Source organism: Eucyclogobius newberryi, unplaced genomic scaffold, assembly GCF_026437365.1.
Source record: "Eucyclogobius newberryi isolate DKJ021-1_F unplaced genomic scaffold, fEucNew1.0.hap1 SCAF_1, whole genome shotgun sequence".
Lineage (NCBI taxonomy): Eukaryota > Metazoa > Chordata > Actinopteri > Gobiiformes > Gobiidae > Eucyclogobius > Eucyclogobius newberryi.
This window is the reverse complement of record NW_027315723.1, coordinates 19,613,019-19,630,260: the sequence shown is the minus strand read 5'-3', so window position 1 is coordinate 19,630,260 and position 17,242 is coordinate 19,613,019. Positions and strand designations below refer to the sequence as shown.

Below are 17,242 nucleotides of genomic sequence, written 5' to 3'. Positions count from 1 at the left end.
CCCTGCACTCACCCCCACGCTCGTCCACACTCTCGCCCTCCACTTTCACCCCCGCGTCCCTCCCCACGCTCGCCCCCGTGCTCGTCCCTCCCCGTGCTCGCCCCCACGCTCGTCCCTCTCCATGCTCGTCCCCATGCTCGTCCCAGCGCTCGCCCTCCGTGCTCACCCCCACGCTCGTCCCTCCCCACGCTCACCCCCACGCTTGTCCCTCCCCATGCTCGTCCCCACGCTCGTCCCCGTGCTCGCCCTCCGTGCTCACCCCCACGCTCGTCCCTCCCCACGCTCACCCCCACGCTCGTCCCTCCCCATGCTCGTCCCCACGCTCGTCCCCGTGCTTGCCCTCCGCGCTCGCCCCCACGCTCGTCCCTCTCCATGCTTGTCCCCGTGCTTGTCCCAGCGCTCGCCCCCCCTCGCGCCCGCGCTCGTCCTATAAAAACCCGTGCCCCCCGAGAGACCACTGTACCATTGTGCGACTTCACTTAATGCGACTCTAATGGGACAATTTGACCCCAACCGTTCGCTCTAAAAATAGCACTGCGTCTGTGTTTGCCAAATGCTCTACACTGCAACACAAGAATGTGACATTAGTTTGACTTCAGGATCTTAATCTGATTTAACTTGTGTTTTTACTGCAAAGACCTTGATTATTTCAGATGTTTCGATTACAGCTCATTTCAAGTCGAATTATTTGCCAGCAGGACTTGATTTTCTGATTTCAAGTGCATTCATCTTGGAATAAGTCCAAAATGTCAAAAACAACCTCAATTAAAGCCGCAAGCGGCATCCAACGGCCCTCACGGGCCTCCGGCCTTCCGACTCTGCACTTTCGACTTGATAAAGATGGCGCCCTTATTGTGTGTTGAATTAAAAAAGAACTTGACAGACGGCGACACATTGGACACGGCCAATCCAGTGCAAATGATACACAAGTGTCAGTCAAATTTGCTGCGCCGCCGCACAGAGACCGTAGCCCTTAGAATATAAATATGGATAACTTTTGATGCCGCGCTTGTGTAGATGATTTTCCCCAAATATGAGCTTGATCGGGCTTTCGCCCTAGGAGGAGTTTGTTAAAGTGTGAAGCGTAAAAATGTGGTGATTTGAGCGATTCTACGATTTTCCCATAAGGATAACATGGGATGTTTCTGTCAACGCTACGGTTACGCCGTACAAAATATGACTTTGGCTCTCATACTTTTATGATCAGGATGGCAAATTAGAATTTTGTTCAAAATATCATGTCATTTGGAAAAACTCTATTGTTTATAGGCCACTCTGAAGGCCAAATAGTCAGAATTCTGGGAAACGTTTGCGGCTCCGTCGCACAGAGACCGTAAAAGTTATCCTTAAAATTTGGATAACTTTAGATGCCCCACTTGTCTAGAGGACGTACACCGATTTTGAGGTTCGTGGGCAAAACGCACTAGGAGGAGTTCGTTAAAGTGTGAAACATAAAAATGTGGTAATTTGAGAGATTTTGTGGTTTTCCCATAGGGATAACATGGGAGGTTTCTGTCATCGCTACGACTACGGCGTAAAAATTTAGGCATTTTTGTGATTGGCTTTTGTGATCGGGACGGCAAAATAGAATTTTGGGTAAAGTTTAGACAATTTTGGTAAAACTAATTTTTGACCTTCAATGTTAATTTAAAGGTCACTCTGTAGGGGGCGCTATCACTGCCATTTCAATTTTGTCAGCCTAAACTGGTCCAAACTAGAAAGTTTAACAAATGATTCAAATTTGGTCCTAATCGGACTGGTTTTGATCAAATGGGAGCAATTTTTAGACCTGCAATATTCCAAAATAAGTTGTCAAACTTTGCGGCTGCGCCGCACACAGAGCGTAAAAGGTATCTCAAAAAATTGAATAACTTTAGATGCCCCACTTGTCCAGAGGACGTACGCCGATTTTGAAGTCGGTGGGCAAAACGCCCTAGGAGGAGTTCGTCAAAGTTTGACGTGAACAAAATGGCTAACACAGCGTGTTTTCATTTTCAAAGGAAGATGGTGGCCATAGGGTAAGTCTGGGGGCGTGGCCACAATAATATTTTTTTTTTGGCCTCACAAGAGGAATGCGTGTCCCGAATTTCGTAGCTCTACGACAAAGTTGACCTCGGGGCGTCTTCCATAGGCGCAATGTATTTTGACTTTTGTCGGTGGCGCTGTCATTTTTTTACGCAAAAAAAAATGGCCCAGAAAAAACAAAATTTTTCGCCGATTCTGAATTTTGGGCAAAGTTTGGTGAGTTTTTGAGCATGTTCAGGGGGTCAAATTAGAGATCAAAGCGCTGAAGAAGAACAAGAAAAATAATAAAAATTAAAGCCGCAAGCGGCATCCAACGGCCCTCGCGGGCCGCCGGCCTTCCGACTCTGCGCTTTTGACTTGATAAAGATGGCGCCCTTATTGTGTGTTGAATTAAAAAAGAACTTGACAGACGGCGACACATTGGACATGGCCAATCCAGTGCAAATGAACACAAGTGTCAGTCAAATTTGCTGCGCCGCCGCACAGAGACCTTAGCACTTGGAATAAAAATATGGATAACTTTTGATGCCCCGCTTGTGTAGATGATTTTTCCCAAAGTAAAGCTTGATCGAGCTATTGCCCACGGAGGAGTTTGTTAAAGTGTGAAGCGTAAATGTGAACATTTCAAGGATTTGGCGTTTTTCCCATTTGTGACAGTATATTTGCAGCTCCACGGCACAGAGACCGTACCACTTAAAATCAAAATATGGATAACTTTTGATGCCCCGTTTGTGTAGATGATTTTCCCCAAATATGAGCTTGATCGGGCAATCGGCCTAGGAGGAGTTCGTTAAAGTGTGAAGCGTAAAAATGTGGTGATTTTAGAGATTTCGCTGTTTTCCCATTTCTGACATATATTTGCGGGTCCGCCACACAGAGACCGTAGCACTTAGAATCAAAATATGGGTAAGTTTTGATGCCCCGCTTGTGTAGATGATATTCTCCAAATATGAACTTGATCGGGCAATCGCCCTAGGAGGAGTTTGTTAAAGTGTGAAGCGTAAAAATGTGGTGATTTGAGCGATTCTACGATTTTCCCATAAGGATAACATGGGATGTTTCTGTCAACGCTACGGTTACGCCGTACAAAATATGACTTTGGCTCTCATACTTTTATGATCAGGATGGCAAATTAGAATTTTGTTCAAAATATCATGTCATTTGGAAAAACTCTATTGTTTATAGGCCACTCTGAAGGCCAAATAGTCAGAATTCTGGGAAACGTTTGCGGCTCCGTCGCACAGAGACCGTAAAAGTTATCCTTAAAATTTGGATAACTTTAGATGCCCCACTTGTCTAGAGGACGTACACCGATTTTGAGGTTCGTGGGCAAAACGCACTAGGAGGAGTTCGTTAAAGTGTGAAACATAAAAATGTTTTGAGAGATTTTGCGGTTTTCCCATAGGGATAACATGGGAGGTTTCTGTCATCGCTACGACTACGCCGTAAAAAATAAGGCATTTGTCTGATTGGCTTTTTTGATCGGGACGCCAAAATAGAATTTTGGGTAAAGTTTAGAACATTTTGGTAAAACTAATTTTTGACCTTCAATGTTAATTTAAAGGTCACTCTGTAGGGGGCGCTATCGCGCCCATTTCAATTTTGTCATCATAAACTGGTCCAAACTAGAAAGTTGAACAACTGATTCAAATTTGGTCCTAATCGGACTTGTTTTGATCAAATGGGAGCAATTTTTAGATCTGCAATATTCCAAAATAAGTTGTCCAACTTTGCGGCTGCGCCGCACACAGACCGTAAAAGGTATCTCAAAAAATTGGATAACTTTAGATGCCCCACTTGTCCAGAGGACGTACGCCGATTTTGAAGTCGGTGGGCAAAACGCCCTAGGAGGAGTTCGTCAAAGTTTGACGTGAACAAAATGGCTAACACAGCCTGTTTTCATTTTCAAAGGAAAATGGCTGCCATAGGGTAAGTCTGGGGGCGTCGCCACAATGATTTTTTTTTTTTGTCCTCACGAGAAGAATGCGTGTCCCGAATTTTGTAGCTTTATGACAAAGTTGACCTCGGGGCGTCTCCCATAGGCGCAATGTATTTTGACTTTTGTCGGTGGCGCTGTCGCGCCATTTTTTAACGAAAAAAAAAATGGCCCAGAAAAAACAAAATTTTTCGCTGATTCTGAATTTTGGGCAAAGTTTGGTGAGTTTTTGAGCATGTTCAGGGGGTCAAATTAGAGATCAAAAAGCAGAAGAACAAGAAAAATAAATATAGCCGCAAGCGGCAATGATCGGCCCTCGCCACGCCGCCGCCACACCGCCGCCACACCGCAAGAGGAGGGGGCGCTAACGCGCCCCAATTGTCCTTTTATCACGCCTACTGCTGAAGCTGTGACGCTGTCACATCTTCTCCCCTTTGTTTTACCATCAAAAAGCTATTTTATTTTGAATTCTTGGCAAAATGTGCGGCTTTGCCGCACAGACACCGTGACTCTTTGAATGAAAATGTGGATAACTTTTGATGGTCCTGAAGATGAGTCTCACCAAATTTCAGGTTAATAGGGCTGACGCCCTGGGAGGAGTTTGTGAAAGTCTAAAGTGTAAACATGTTCTGGCGATTTCCCCATTGGAATAACATGAAAGGTTTCGGTCATCGTTACGGCAACGCCATAACAATTATGACATGGGTCTCATTGACTTTTTTGATGGGGATGCTAAAATTGAGTTGTGTGTCAAATTTCATATAATTTCGCAAAGCTAAACATTTAACCTCCATATAAAATCTGTAGGGGGCGTTGTGGCGCCAAATGAATTTATTTCACTTCAAGTAGGTTTAGGGCAAAGAGTTTAACAACTGATTCTAATTTGACGCAATTCGGACTTTATCTGCGCAAACGGCAGAAATTTTAAATATGGGAGATTTCTGAAATTCTAGCTACAGTTTGCGGCTTCGCCGCACAGAGACCGTGAGAGGTATCAATGTAATTTGGATAACTTTTGATGTCCCACTCCTCAGTAGCATTTTTACCAAATTTCAGCTTTTTAGGGCTAACGCCCTGGGAGGAGTTCGTAAAAGTACGACGTTTGGAAAAACTCCGAAGTCATGTTTAGCCATTTTTGAAGCAATATGGCCGACATTTGGTTGGGCGGACGGCGTTGCCGTAATAATATTTTTTACTTCTCTTGTCACCATCTACCTCTGCGCCAAATTTCATGATTCTACGATCAGATTTTTTTTGGGTCATTTCCCATCTCTCAATGCATTTTTGGTACATTTGGGGGCGCTGACGCGCCAATTTTTTTTATTTTAGAAAAGGGAAATAGCCAGAATGTAGAGAGGCACGATTTTTAGAGGTGTGAACATTTTTGTGACTTTTCGTCAATGTTCACTGGGTGAAAAATAGGGGGGTTGGTCCCGAGAAGAAGAAGAAGAAGAAGAAGAAGAAGAAGAAGAATATTCCGATGCTAAAACAATGTTTCCCATTTTTCAAATATCATAAACTATACATTTTCGGAAAGCGCTCGCGCTTTCCTACCTCATGGTGTGGGTCCCTGGTCACTGACGGGTACTTTCGTTAATTTTGAGTGGGCTCCGCCCACTTTGTGTTTTTGGCCCTCTATACAGTAATAATGTTCAATTTTTGCATTACATGCTTATATGCACGGAACATGCAAGAGATGGGGAACGTATTTGTGAGCTACTTAGCGCAAATGAGTGCTTTATATGGGGATGACCACCGCTTCGCCTGTCGTCATCTCAATGTAAAGTGCTCGTTTAGTGCGCACTTTTGCACGGGCTTCGCCCGTTTACAACGGTAATGTTCCATTTTCCTACTACTAATTAGTATGCACGGGGCGTGCATGAGTGAAGGAGTGCGTTAGTGAGTGTTTGGAAGTGGGCGAGCGCTTCGCGCTCGATTTTGTGCGCACTTTCGCAGCCGTGCTTCGCACGGCCTTACGAGAAAAAATAGGCCTCTCGCCAGCTTGTGGCGCTTGGGCCTAATAATATTTTTAGCAAAAACAATATAGCCGTTTCCACTATAACAACAAATGATACATCGTTTGAAAGCTCTAAGCCTTCCCGATGCCGCTATGGGGTGGAATCATCATTACGAGCGCTTACGCGCTCGTCACTCCCTATTCCGTCGGGATGCCCCGCCCACTCCCCATAGACTTCCATTGATTTGAGCAGATACAAGCATGGCCCATGCCTGCGGCATGGATTCTCGCGTACGGGACGATGCCAGGAGGGTTTTTGGAGGAATGCAGCGCTTCGCGCTGCTGTTGTCAACAATGAGTGAATGGGCTACGCCCATTCACTCATTGTTGACTATTTCTGTCATAGCAGGAGTAAGTATGCATAATCCATGCCTTCGGCATGGGCTAGTTCACTGTACTTGCCAGGGGCCTTCGGCAGCGTTGAGGGAGCAATAGCCCCTCCGCCCTGCTGGGGCTCGGGCCTAATTATCACGTCCCAAAATCCATTCATCTAGACAAAGTGCTCAACATGAGTCCGTATTCAAGCTCTTTGAACCAAGAGTCAAATATAAACAATGGATTCTGTCGCTCAAGAACCACCAGATTAAAACAAGGTCCAGTAAAGGATTATTCCAGCTCTAAACGAGCTCTGAACGAGGTCTGAAGTGAGTCCAGAACTGTACCATTGTTACTATAGTTACAAACCAGGCAGTGATTAACAATTAGTTTAGTCAAATTATTATTTTTATACTTTGACATTTTTAACCAAATAAAGCTTAAAGCGCCCCCTACAGGTCGGACGACTCATTGAACTAAAATGTGGTTAAGATAAATATATTTAGAATTTTGCAAAAAATTATATAAATGTCATCACAGAACAGCACATTTTTTAGGTTTATAATTTCACTTCCTGTTTGTAATTGATGACATCACAGTAAGAAATTACCCAGCAAACACTGGGCCAAAACTTATCTAATGTCACAATAAAAAGATTTTTGACAAATTTAAATAAATGAGAAACTTATTTCATAGGCTCGAAAATGTTGTTTATTTTGTGTAAATGTTGCATAAACTTTGTCTGGAATGAGTCTGGTGTGATGTCACTTCCTGTAATTTTCAACAGATTTTACAACGTTTTCTCCACAAATCCCCTCTCGATTGGAGTAAAACTATAACACGTATGTACAACAGGTATTAATACACCAAACAAAATCAAAATTAGAAATCGTAAAATAAACGCCCCTTTTAAAATGTGTTGACTGAAGGCTTCTAGACTGAGAACACTTGTCAGGATTATTCTGCTCCAGTTCCAAACCAGTTCTATTCTAAATAAGGACAAAACGTGGCGCTTGTGCACTACCAGACTGAGCTTACATACTTCACGTGGAAATGAGTGGAAAACGAGTGGATAAAGAGTGACATTTTAGGTTTTTTACCCGGTACATTTCCTGTTTTTGCGTTGTTGTGTTTCCTGAGCGTTGCCGCAGTTACAACAAACGCCAGATGAGTCGGATCTACCCCAAAGGCGGCCGAGTGGACTCCAGTAATTACATGCCTCAGATCTTCTGGAATGCCGGCTGCCAGATGGTCTCGCTCAACTTCCAGACCCCAGGTAACCACGGCAACACGTGCCCTCCGAACCCACAGCGGTGGACTCGCATCAGGGCAGCTCGTCGTACAGACAGACCACAGGGTTTACTTAGATTTATGAACATGTTATGGTTATATATAGTTGTAATACAGGGCTCTGTGTTGTGAACAATACAAATCATAGAATAGTTTCTCTCGCCCCCTGGTGGTGATAGTGGTGAAGCTCTTCACAGGAAGACAACTGAAAATCTCTGCCACATCAGTGATAACGCTTTAAAAATCACTGCTACTACTAATACTACTATTACTACTACTACAACTACTACTACTACTACTACTACTACTACTACTACTACTACTACTACTACTACTACTACACTACTACTACAACTACTACTACTACACTACTACTACTACACTACTACTACTACTACTACTACTACTACTACTACTACTACTACTACTACTACTACTACTACTACTACTACTACTACTACACTACTACTACACTACTACAACTACTACTATTACTACTACTACAACTACTACTACAACTACTACTACTACTATTACTACTACTACACTACTACAACTACTACTACTACTACTACTACACTACTACTATTACTACTACTACTACTACTACTACTACTACTACTAAACTACTACTAAACTACTACTACACTACTACAACTACTACTACTACACTACTACTATTACTGCTACTACACTACTACTACTACTACTACTACTACTACTACTACTACACTACTACTACTACTACACTACTACTATTACTACTACTACTACTACTACTACTACTACTACTACTACTACTACTAAACTTCTACTACACTACTACAACTACTACTACTACACTACTACTACACTACTACTACTATTACTACTACTACTACTACGACTACTACTAATACTACACTACTACTACTACTACACTATTACTACACTACTACTACTACTACTACTACGACTACTACTACTACACTACTATTACGACTACTACTACTACACTACTACTACGACTACTACTACTACACTACTACTACTACTACTACGACTACTACTACTACACTTCTACTACTTATTTATATTAGTAATAAGTGTCAAAACCTCAGTTGACTTACTAAAAAAATACTATGTTCTAGCCTCAAAATAGTATTTTAGCCTCACAAAAATAATTATTTATGCTAAAAACTAAATATGCTTTATATCTGTGGATAAAAATGTGGGGTCAACAGTGTTAGTATTTGTCCAGTGAAACAAAAAAAAGAAAAGAAAATCAAAATGTTTCTCTGATTACATAAACCAATGATCAAAAATACAAGAGTAAAGTGTTTAAAGCTCTAATATCGTCTGGCTCTAATATCATCGTGCTCTAATATCGTCGGGCTCAAATATTATCAGGATCTAAAATCGTCGGGCTCTAATATTGTTGGGCTCTAATATCGTTCTGCTCTTGGCTCTACTATCATCGCGCTCTAATATCGTCAGGCTCTAATATCGTCAGGCTCTAATATCGTTGGGCTCTAATATCGTCTGGCTCTAATATCGTCAGGCTCTAATATCGTCAGGCTCTAATATCGTCAGGCTCTAATATTGTCAGGCTCTAATATTGTTGTGTGTGAGTGGTTTGATGTTTCTTATTTTGTGATTTTCGGAGGTGAAATCACTCGTTCAAACACATTTCACTCTGAGGTTTTTCTGCTTCATAAAAACGAGTTATTTTTGCTCTTTTGAACGTCGTGTGATTCAGAGCGACTGAAGCCTGTTGGAGCAGCTGCTGCCCCATAACCACAGGCTACCCGGGTCAGAGCAGATGGAGCTCAGAGCGGGGCATGTGCAGGGCTCCAGGGGGCTACACTGGGGGGGCCACACTTGGGGGGCACACTTGGGGGGCACACTGGGGGGGCACACTGGGGGGGCCACACTGGGGGGGGCCACACTGGAGGGGGCCACACTGGGGGGGGCCACACTGGAGGGGGGAACATTAATTTAAATGTTGTTTTGATTAGTTAAGATCTCTTTAATGAACCAGGCCTAGAATGTTTTACCTTCAAACTGTTTCAGACTTATTTTTACACATGACTTGTTGACTAAAGCTCTAGTTTCTAAAACAAAGATTTATTTCTTGTTTCAAGTAAAATTATCTTGGGACAAATCTAAAATATCATTAAAATAAACTGAATGAGATTAGATTGGCCTTTATGGTCCTCATGCTGCGGCTGGAGCCGGTCAGGAGCAGTGCTCCCATCTCCAGATCTCCACAGAGGCACATGTTACTATGGTTACATCAACATGAGTCTGAAGTCGACCAAGAAGAAGAAGAAGTGCCACACTCAGTCTGGTCAGCTGAATGTGTCCGTTTTAATGTGAATTTGATTTCCCCTTCTCTCTCTTTCTCTCTCTGTCCCTCTCTCTTTCTCTCTGCCTCTCTCTCTCTCTGCCTCTCTCTCTGCCTCTCTCTTTCTCTCTGCCTCTCTCTCTTTCTCTCTCTGCCTCTCTCTATCCCTCTCTTTCTCTCTGCCTCTCTCTGCCTCTCTTGCTCTCTGCCTCTCTCTGCCTCTCTCTCTGCCTCTCTCTTTCTCTCTGCCTCTCTCTGTCTCTTTCTCTCTCTGCCTCTCTCTATCCCTCTCTTTCTCTCTGCCTCGCTCTTTCTCTCTGCCTCTCTGTCTCTCTCGTTCTCTCTCTGCCTCTCTATTTCTCTCTCTACCTCTCTCTCTGCCTCTCTATGCCTCTCTCTGTCTCTCTCTCTGCCTCGCTCTTTCTCCCTGCCTCTCTGTCTCTCTCTGCCTCTCTCTTTCTCTCTGCCTCTCTCTTTCTCTCTGCCTCGCTCTTTCTCTCTCTCTGCCTCGCTCTTTCTCTCTCTCTGCCTCGCTCTTTCTCCCTGCCTCTCTGTCTCTCTCTACCTATCTCTTTCTCTCTGCCTCTCTCTGTCTCTCTCTCTGCCTCGCTCTTTCTCTCTCTCTGCCTCGCTCTTTCTCTCTCTCTGCCTCGCTCTTTCTCTCTGCCTCTCTCTCTCTCTCTGCCTCTCTCTCTGCCTCGCTCTTTCTCTCTGCCTCTCTCTGTCTCTCTCTCTGCCTCTCTCTGCCTCGCTCTTTCTCCCTGCCTCTCTGTCTCTCTCTGCCTCTCTCTGCCTCTCTCTGTCTCTCTCGCTCTCTGCCTCTTTCTGTCTCTCTCTCTGCCTCTCTCTGCCTCGCTCTTTCTCCCTGCCTCTCTGTCTCTCTCTTTCTCTCTCTGCCTCTCTATTTCTCTCTCTACCTCTCTCTTTCTCTATCTGCCTCTCTGTCTCTCTCTCTGCCTCAGATCTGGCGATGCAGTTGAATCAGGGGAAGTTCGAGTACAACGGCACGTGCGGGTGAGAGTTATTTACCTCCTTCACATCCTCGTGTCGTTTGTCTCTTTCACTCCTCCTTTCGACCCATCAAATCAAACCTGTCACATCTCATTACTGCCCCCTACAGTTCAGCGAAGAGTGGCAGCGAGGCCCAAGGAGACTTCTCTTTCTAATATAAAACCTTTACCACAACTGCAGAGACAGTGCAGAAAGAAATATCTATATTAATAAAGAAAAAGAGTCAAAAATATCTTTAATTTAATAAAATGTTGTAATATAAATCTGTGGGGAGAAATATTGTTGAAACCTCTGAAAATGTAAAATGAGTATTAACAATTTTAACATGATGACCTAATGTATAACATTTTAAAAGTGCACAATGTAACTTTTCTGCGTCTCCATGGCGATATTATTGTTTTGTTTTGCCTGGAATATTCCACTGTTATTTATCTCCATGAAAACAAGTAAAAGTAAAGTAAAAATGTTTTTCAAGAGTTTTTTGAGTCATAAAAACAGCTATAATGTAATACATTTGATACATACTTTTAATGCCATGCTGTGGAACATTCCAGGTAAAGCAATAACATCTCCATGGAGACATGTGGGGTTACACAGTGGACCGTTAAATAATCTTGGTTCTGTAAGGCTGTTAAATTAATCAAAACGACTCTAACAGCAGTATTTCTCTGTCAGGTATTTGTTGAAGCCAGATTTCATGAGAAGGTCGGACCGAACGTTTGACCCTTTCTCAGAAACACCAGTGGATGGCGTCATCGCTGCGACCTGCAGTGTCCAGGTAACAGCAAGTAACAATCCGAGCGTTATTACACAAGAGCAACCCTGAAAGTACATTCTATTTGAGCATTTTATATGTTAATTAACGAGGGTCAAGTAATACTTTTCTAGTTTTGATGACGCTAAACAATAAAGGAATATCTTATCTTATCTTAAATTGTCTTTTGTGGAGTAAGAAAACTGCACTTGAAAAATTTAAAATAATTAGTTTTGTCAGGTAAATATTCTAAATACCCGATTTGTCATGAAAAATCCTGCATTTGCAGGTTAAGTGCTGATGAGTTACACCTTTGTAAAGCTGCAGTTCAAAAAGTAGAGCTACAATGACATCAAAAATACAAAAGAAACCTTAAAAAATTACCCAACCAAAATGTATTTATTATGAATTATGTCAAAATCTTGTGGAATTGTGTCGTTGCAGTCATGTGGCACCGAGACTTCAGTCAGAACAACCCCTTGTGTCTGTTTTACCTTCAAACCTGTGGTGTGTGTTTCTGCCGCAGGTTTTCTCGGGTCAGTTCTTGTCCGATAAGAAGATCGGCACATACGTGGAGGTGGACATGTACGGCCTGCCCACGGACACCATCAGGAAAGAGTTCCGCACGCGAATGGTCATGAACAACGGCCTGAACCCCGCCTACAACGAGGAGCCCTTCGTCTTCAGGAAGGTACTGGACGCCGCCCACCAGAGCGCCAAACACACTGTACAACAACGCTTCACATGAGAATAACATTTACTCTAAACACACTGTACAACAACGCTTCACATGAGAATAACATTTACTCTAAACACACTGTACAACAACGCTTCACATGAGAATAACATTTACTCTAAACACACTGTACAACAACGCTTCACATGAGAATAACATTTACTCTAAACACACTGTACAACAACACTTCACATGAGAATAACATTTACTCTAAACACACTGTACAACAACACTTCATATGAGAATAACATTTACTCTAAACACACTGTACAACAACGCTTCACATGAGAATAACATTTACTCTAAACACACTGTACAACAACGCTTCACATGAGAATAACATTTACTCTAAACACACTGTACAACAACACTTCATATGAGAATAACATTTACTCTAAACACACTGTACAACAACACTTCACATGAGAATAACATTTACTCTAAACACACTGTACAACAACGCTTCATATGAGAATAACATTTACTCTAAACACAATGTACAACAACACTTCACATGAGAATAACATTTACTCTAAACACACTGTACAACAACACTTCACATGAGAATAACATTTACTCTAAACACACTGTACAACAACACTTCATATGAGAATAACATTTACTCTAAACACACTGTACAACAACGCTTCACATGAGAATAACATTTACTCTAAACACACTGTACAACAACGCTTCATATGAGAATAACATTTACTCTAAACACACTGTACAACAACGCTTCATATGAGAATAACATTTACTCTAAACACACTGTACAACAACACTTCATATGAGAATAACATTTACTCTAAACACAATGTACAACAACACTTCACATGAGAATAACATTTACTCTAAACACACTGTACAACAACACTTCACATGAGAATAACATTTACTCTAAACACACTGTACAACAACGCTTCATATGAGAATAACATTTACTCTAAACACACTGTACAACAACGCTTCACATGAGAATAACATTTACTCTAAACACACTGTACAACAACGCTTCATATGAGAATAACATTTACTCTAAACACACTGTACAACAACACTTCACATGAGAATAACATTTACTCTAAACACACTGTACAACAACACTTCATATGAGAATAACATTTACTCTAAACACACTGTACAACAACACTTCATATGAGAATAACATTTACTCTAAACACACTGTACAACAACGCTTCACATGAGAATAACATTTACTCTAAACACACTGTACAACAACGCTTCACATGAGAATAACATTTACTCTAAACACACTGTACAACAACGCTTCATATGAGAATAACATTTACTCTAAACACACTGTACAACAACACTTCACATGAGAATAACATTTACTCTAAACACACTGTACAACAACACTTCATATGAGAATAACATTTACTCTAAACACACTGTACAACAACGCTTCACATGAGAATAACATTTACTCTAAACACACTGTACAACAACGCTTCACATGAGAATAACATTTACTCTAAACACACTGTACAACAACGCTTCATATGAGAATAACATTTACTCTAAACACACTGTACAACAACACTTCATATGAGAATAACATTTACTCTAAACACACTGTACAACAACACTTCACATGAGAATAACATTTACTCTAAACACAATGTACAACAACACTTCACATGAGAATAACATTTACTCTAAACACACTGTACAACAACACTTCACATGAGAATAACATTTACTCTAAACACACTGTACAACAACACTTCATATGAGAATAACATTTACTCTAAACACACTGTACAACAACACTTCATATGAGAATAACATTTACTCTAAACACACTGTACAACAACGCTTCACATGAGAATAACATTTACTCTAAACACACTGTACAACAACGCTTCACATGAGAATAACATTTACTCTAAACACACTGTACAACAACGCTTCATATGAGAATAACATTTACTCTAAACACACTGTACAACAACGCTTCACATGAGAATAACATTTACTCTAAACACACTGTACAACAACGCTTCACATGAGAATAACATTTACTCTAAACACACTGTACAACAACGCTTCATATGAGAATAACATTTACTCTAAACACACTGTACAACAACACTTCACATGAGAATAACATTTACTCTAAACACACTGTACAACAACACTTCATATGAGAATAACATTTACTCTAAACACACTGTACAACAACGCTTCACATGAGAATAACATTTACTCTAAACACACTGTACAACAACGCTTCACATGAGAATAACATTTACTCTAAACACACTGTACAACAACGCTTCATATGAGAATAACATTTACTCTAAACACACTGTACAACAACGCTTCACATGAGAATAACATTTACTCTAAACACACTGTACAACAACGCTTCATATGAGAATAACATTTACTCTAAACACACTGTACAACAACACTTCACATGAGAATAGAGCAGATGAAGCTCAGTATTTACAGTAGATAGAGGAAGAGTGCCTCCCTCAGCAGAACTCCATGAGCCGTGAATAGGCCTGGCTCCTCATCCATCACCTCTGCTGCAGTGTGTGTGTGTGTGTGTGTGTGTGTGTGTGTGTGTGTGTGGGTGTGGGTGTGGGTGGGGGTGGGGGTGTGGGTGTGTGTGTGGGTGTGGGTGGGGGTGGGGGTGGGGGTGTGGGTGTGGGTGTGGGTGTGTGTGTGCGTGCTCTATCAGGGCAGGGCATCAGGTCCAAAATGCCTCGCTCTCTATCACCGCTGAACACGTAACACTCATTATGTCTGCCTTGTTTTATCTGTAGATTTACTGATTTCAATATATTTTATGTTCATGTTTTAAAAGATTAATTTAGTGAATAGTAACTTGTAGTAACACTCCACATTATCCTGCAGAAACATTAATGTGAAAATATTGAAAGTAGCTTGAATTCATATTAACATTCATCATATTCATTGATTGTCTACTTTACTTAGTACAATGATTAATATCTAGATTAATTTATTTTAGTTTATTTCAATTACATTTCCATATTTCTAAAAAAATGTTATCTAGCAATAACGTAGTGTGGTTGTCAACTTTTAAAGTTGATTTATTCACTTACATTTTCTTACTCTTCTAGAGGAAATAGATACTTAATCCCAAATACCTTGAATCAAGTTAAAATAATTCTCAACATTTAAATAAACCTAAAATAGTCCAAATTGCTAAAAGACAAACATATGTATTTATTTTTTAACTTACTTTGCAGTGTTATGGCTTTACCTGTCTTTTAAACATGATTTTGGTCACTTTGGGGTCACATTTTCTAACTTAAAATAATGTGGACTTTTGAAAAACACATTTTATAAACTAAATATCAGTTTTTGGAGTGCCCTCTGCTGTCAGCAGTTGGAATAGACTCTAATAGAGCCAACTATTGTGAACACAGTTTGACTCTGCTCAGTTTGAGTCTGGTGACAGTTTTTGGACTTTGGAAGTTCAGATTTGTACCTGCAACAATCTGAGGAAAATTGAAACAGAGTTATTTCTGAGGCTCATATTTACTTTATAAACAGGATTCATGAAGCAAAGTTGAATGAAGCATAATACAACTGCAGGCATGTTTCAGACGAGGTGATGGTTAAAAGCTTAAAGCCGTGGATTGTGCACAGCGGCGGGTCAGTGTCCGTGTACAGTGACGCGCGCCGCTGTGCACGGGTCAGTGTCCGTGTCCAGCGACGGCGCCGCTCTGTCAGTCACATTTACATACACGTCCGTACAAACAGCTTTGCTCCATTCATCTCCACTGAGAACCCTAATCTCGGACTTGCTCCTCTGAGAATTTATCATCCTCTGCTGTTCACTTATCTGCTCACGTCCGCGCCCCCTTTTGACTCTCCCAAAGGGTGAGGCCTGCCGCCCGAGGACACAGCGGCTGCTCTGTAGATACGGAGCGGTCCCTGGTGTTTGACAGGAATCATAAATCCTTTACCAGCTTCAGACAGCGCTCTACAGGTGAAGGCACAGGGCCGTTTTCTACTGCTCTCAAAGCTATGACTGGACACATCTACAGGACATAATTAAAGCTCTAAATAAAAAGTCATAATACGTCTCCATGGAGAAAGGATGTTCAGTTCTCTGCATTATATTACACAAATGATTAACATTGAAATCGGCACATTCTTACCCTAAATGTGTGGCTCTCTCACAGGTGATCTTGCCAGATTTGGCGGTGCTGCGCATCGCCGTGTACGACGACAACAACAAGCTGATCGGGCAGCGCATCCTGCCGTTAGACGGGCTCCAGGCCGGGTACAGACACATCTCCCTGAGGAACGAGGGGAACAAGCCCCTGTCACTGCCCACCATCTTCTGCCAAATCATCCTCAAGACCTACGTGCCCGACGGGTTTGGAGGTCAGACCGCTGCACACGACGCACAACTGTAGTTAATGCAGGAAGTTTTGTTTCATCCCTGCTGTGGCGGTCATCCGGGAGTCGTAGAACCATGGTTACATGTGTAACTTTAGTCACTTCAGTCACAACTGCCCTAGTTTGAAAAGAACATGACATTTGACACGGATTATTTTGCCTAGTACTTGAGTTTGGGGGTTTATTACACTACTGTATTTGACATCATTCATACTGAATGTTAATAATTAACTGGATGGAAGTTTTTTTCATAAAGATAGCACTGATATCAAATCAAAATATGCTGAAAGGAGAAAATTTAGTTTAAAATGATTGATGGATATCTATTGCGCAACATGGACATTTAGGAGCTATTAACCAGATTATGTTTCCCTTCTCATTTAACCATTAGAACTTGTATTTAGAGTTATTTTTGATTATTGATA

The 17,242-nt window shown here is 41.6% G+C and overlaps 1 protein-coding gene across 2 annotated transcripts in view; it reads left to right on the top strand.

Moving 5' to 3' along the window:
- Positions 1-17,242, top strand: part of LOC140354994 (1-phosphatidylinositol 4,5-bisphosphate phosphodiesterase beta-4-like) — a 131,349-nt gene that overhangs the window by 101,951 nt on the left and 12,156 nt on the right. For both annotated transcript variants that reach the window (XM_072440122.1, XM_072440123.1), the window contains exons 23-27: positions 7,445-7,569; positions 10,872-10,923; positions 11,596-11,698; positions 12,201-12,365; positions 16,598-16,802. In XM_072440122.1, the coding sequence (XP_072296223.1) occupies positions 7,445-7,569; positions 10,872-10,923; positions 11,596-11,698; positions 12,201-12,365; positions 16,598-16,802 (650 nt within the window). The remainder of the gene's footprint in view (positions 1-7,444; positions 7,570-10,871; positions 10,924-11,595; positions 11,699-12,200; positions 12,366-16,597; positions 16,803-17,242) is intronic.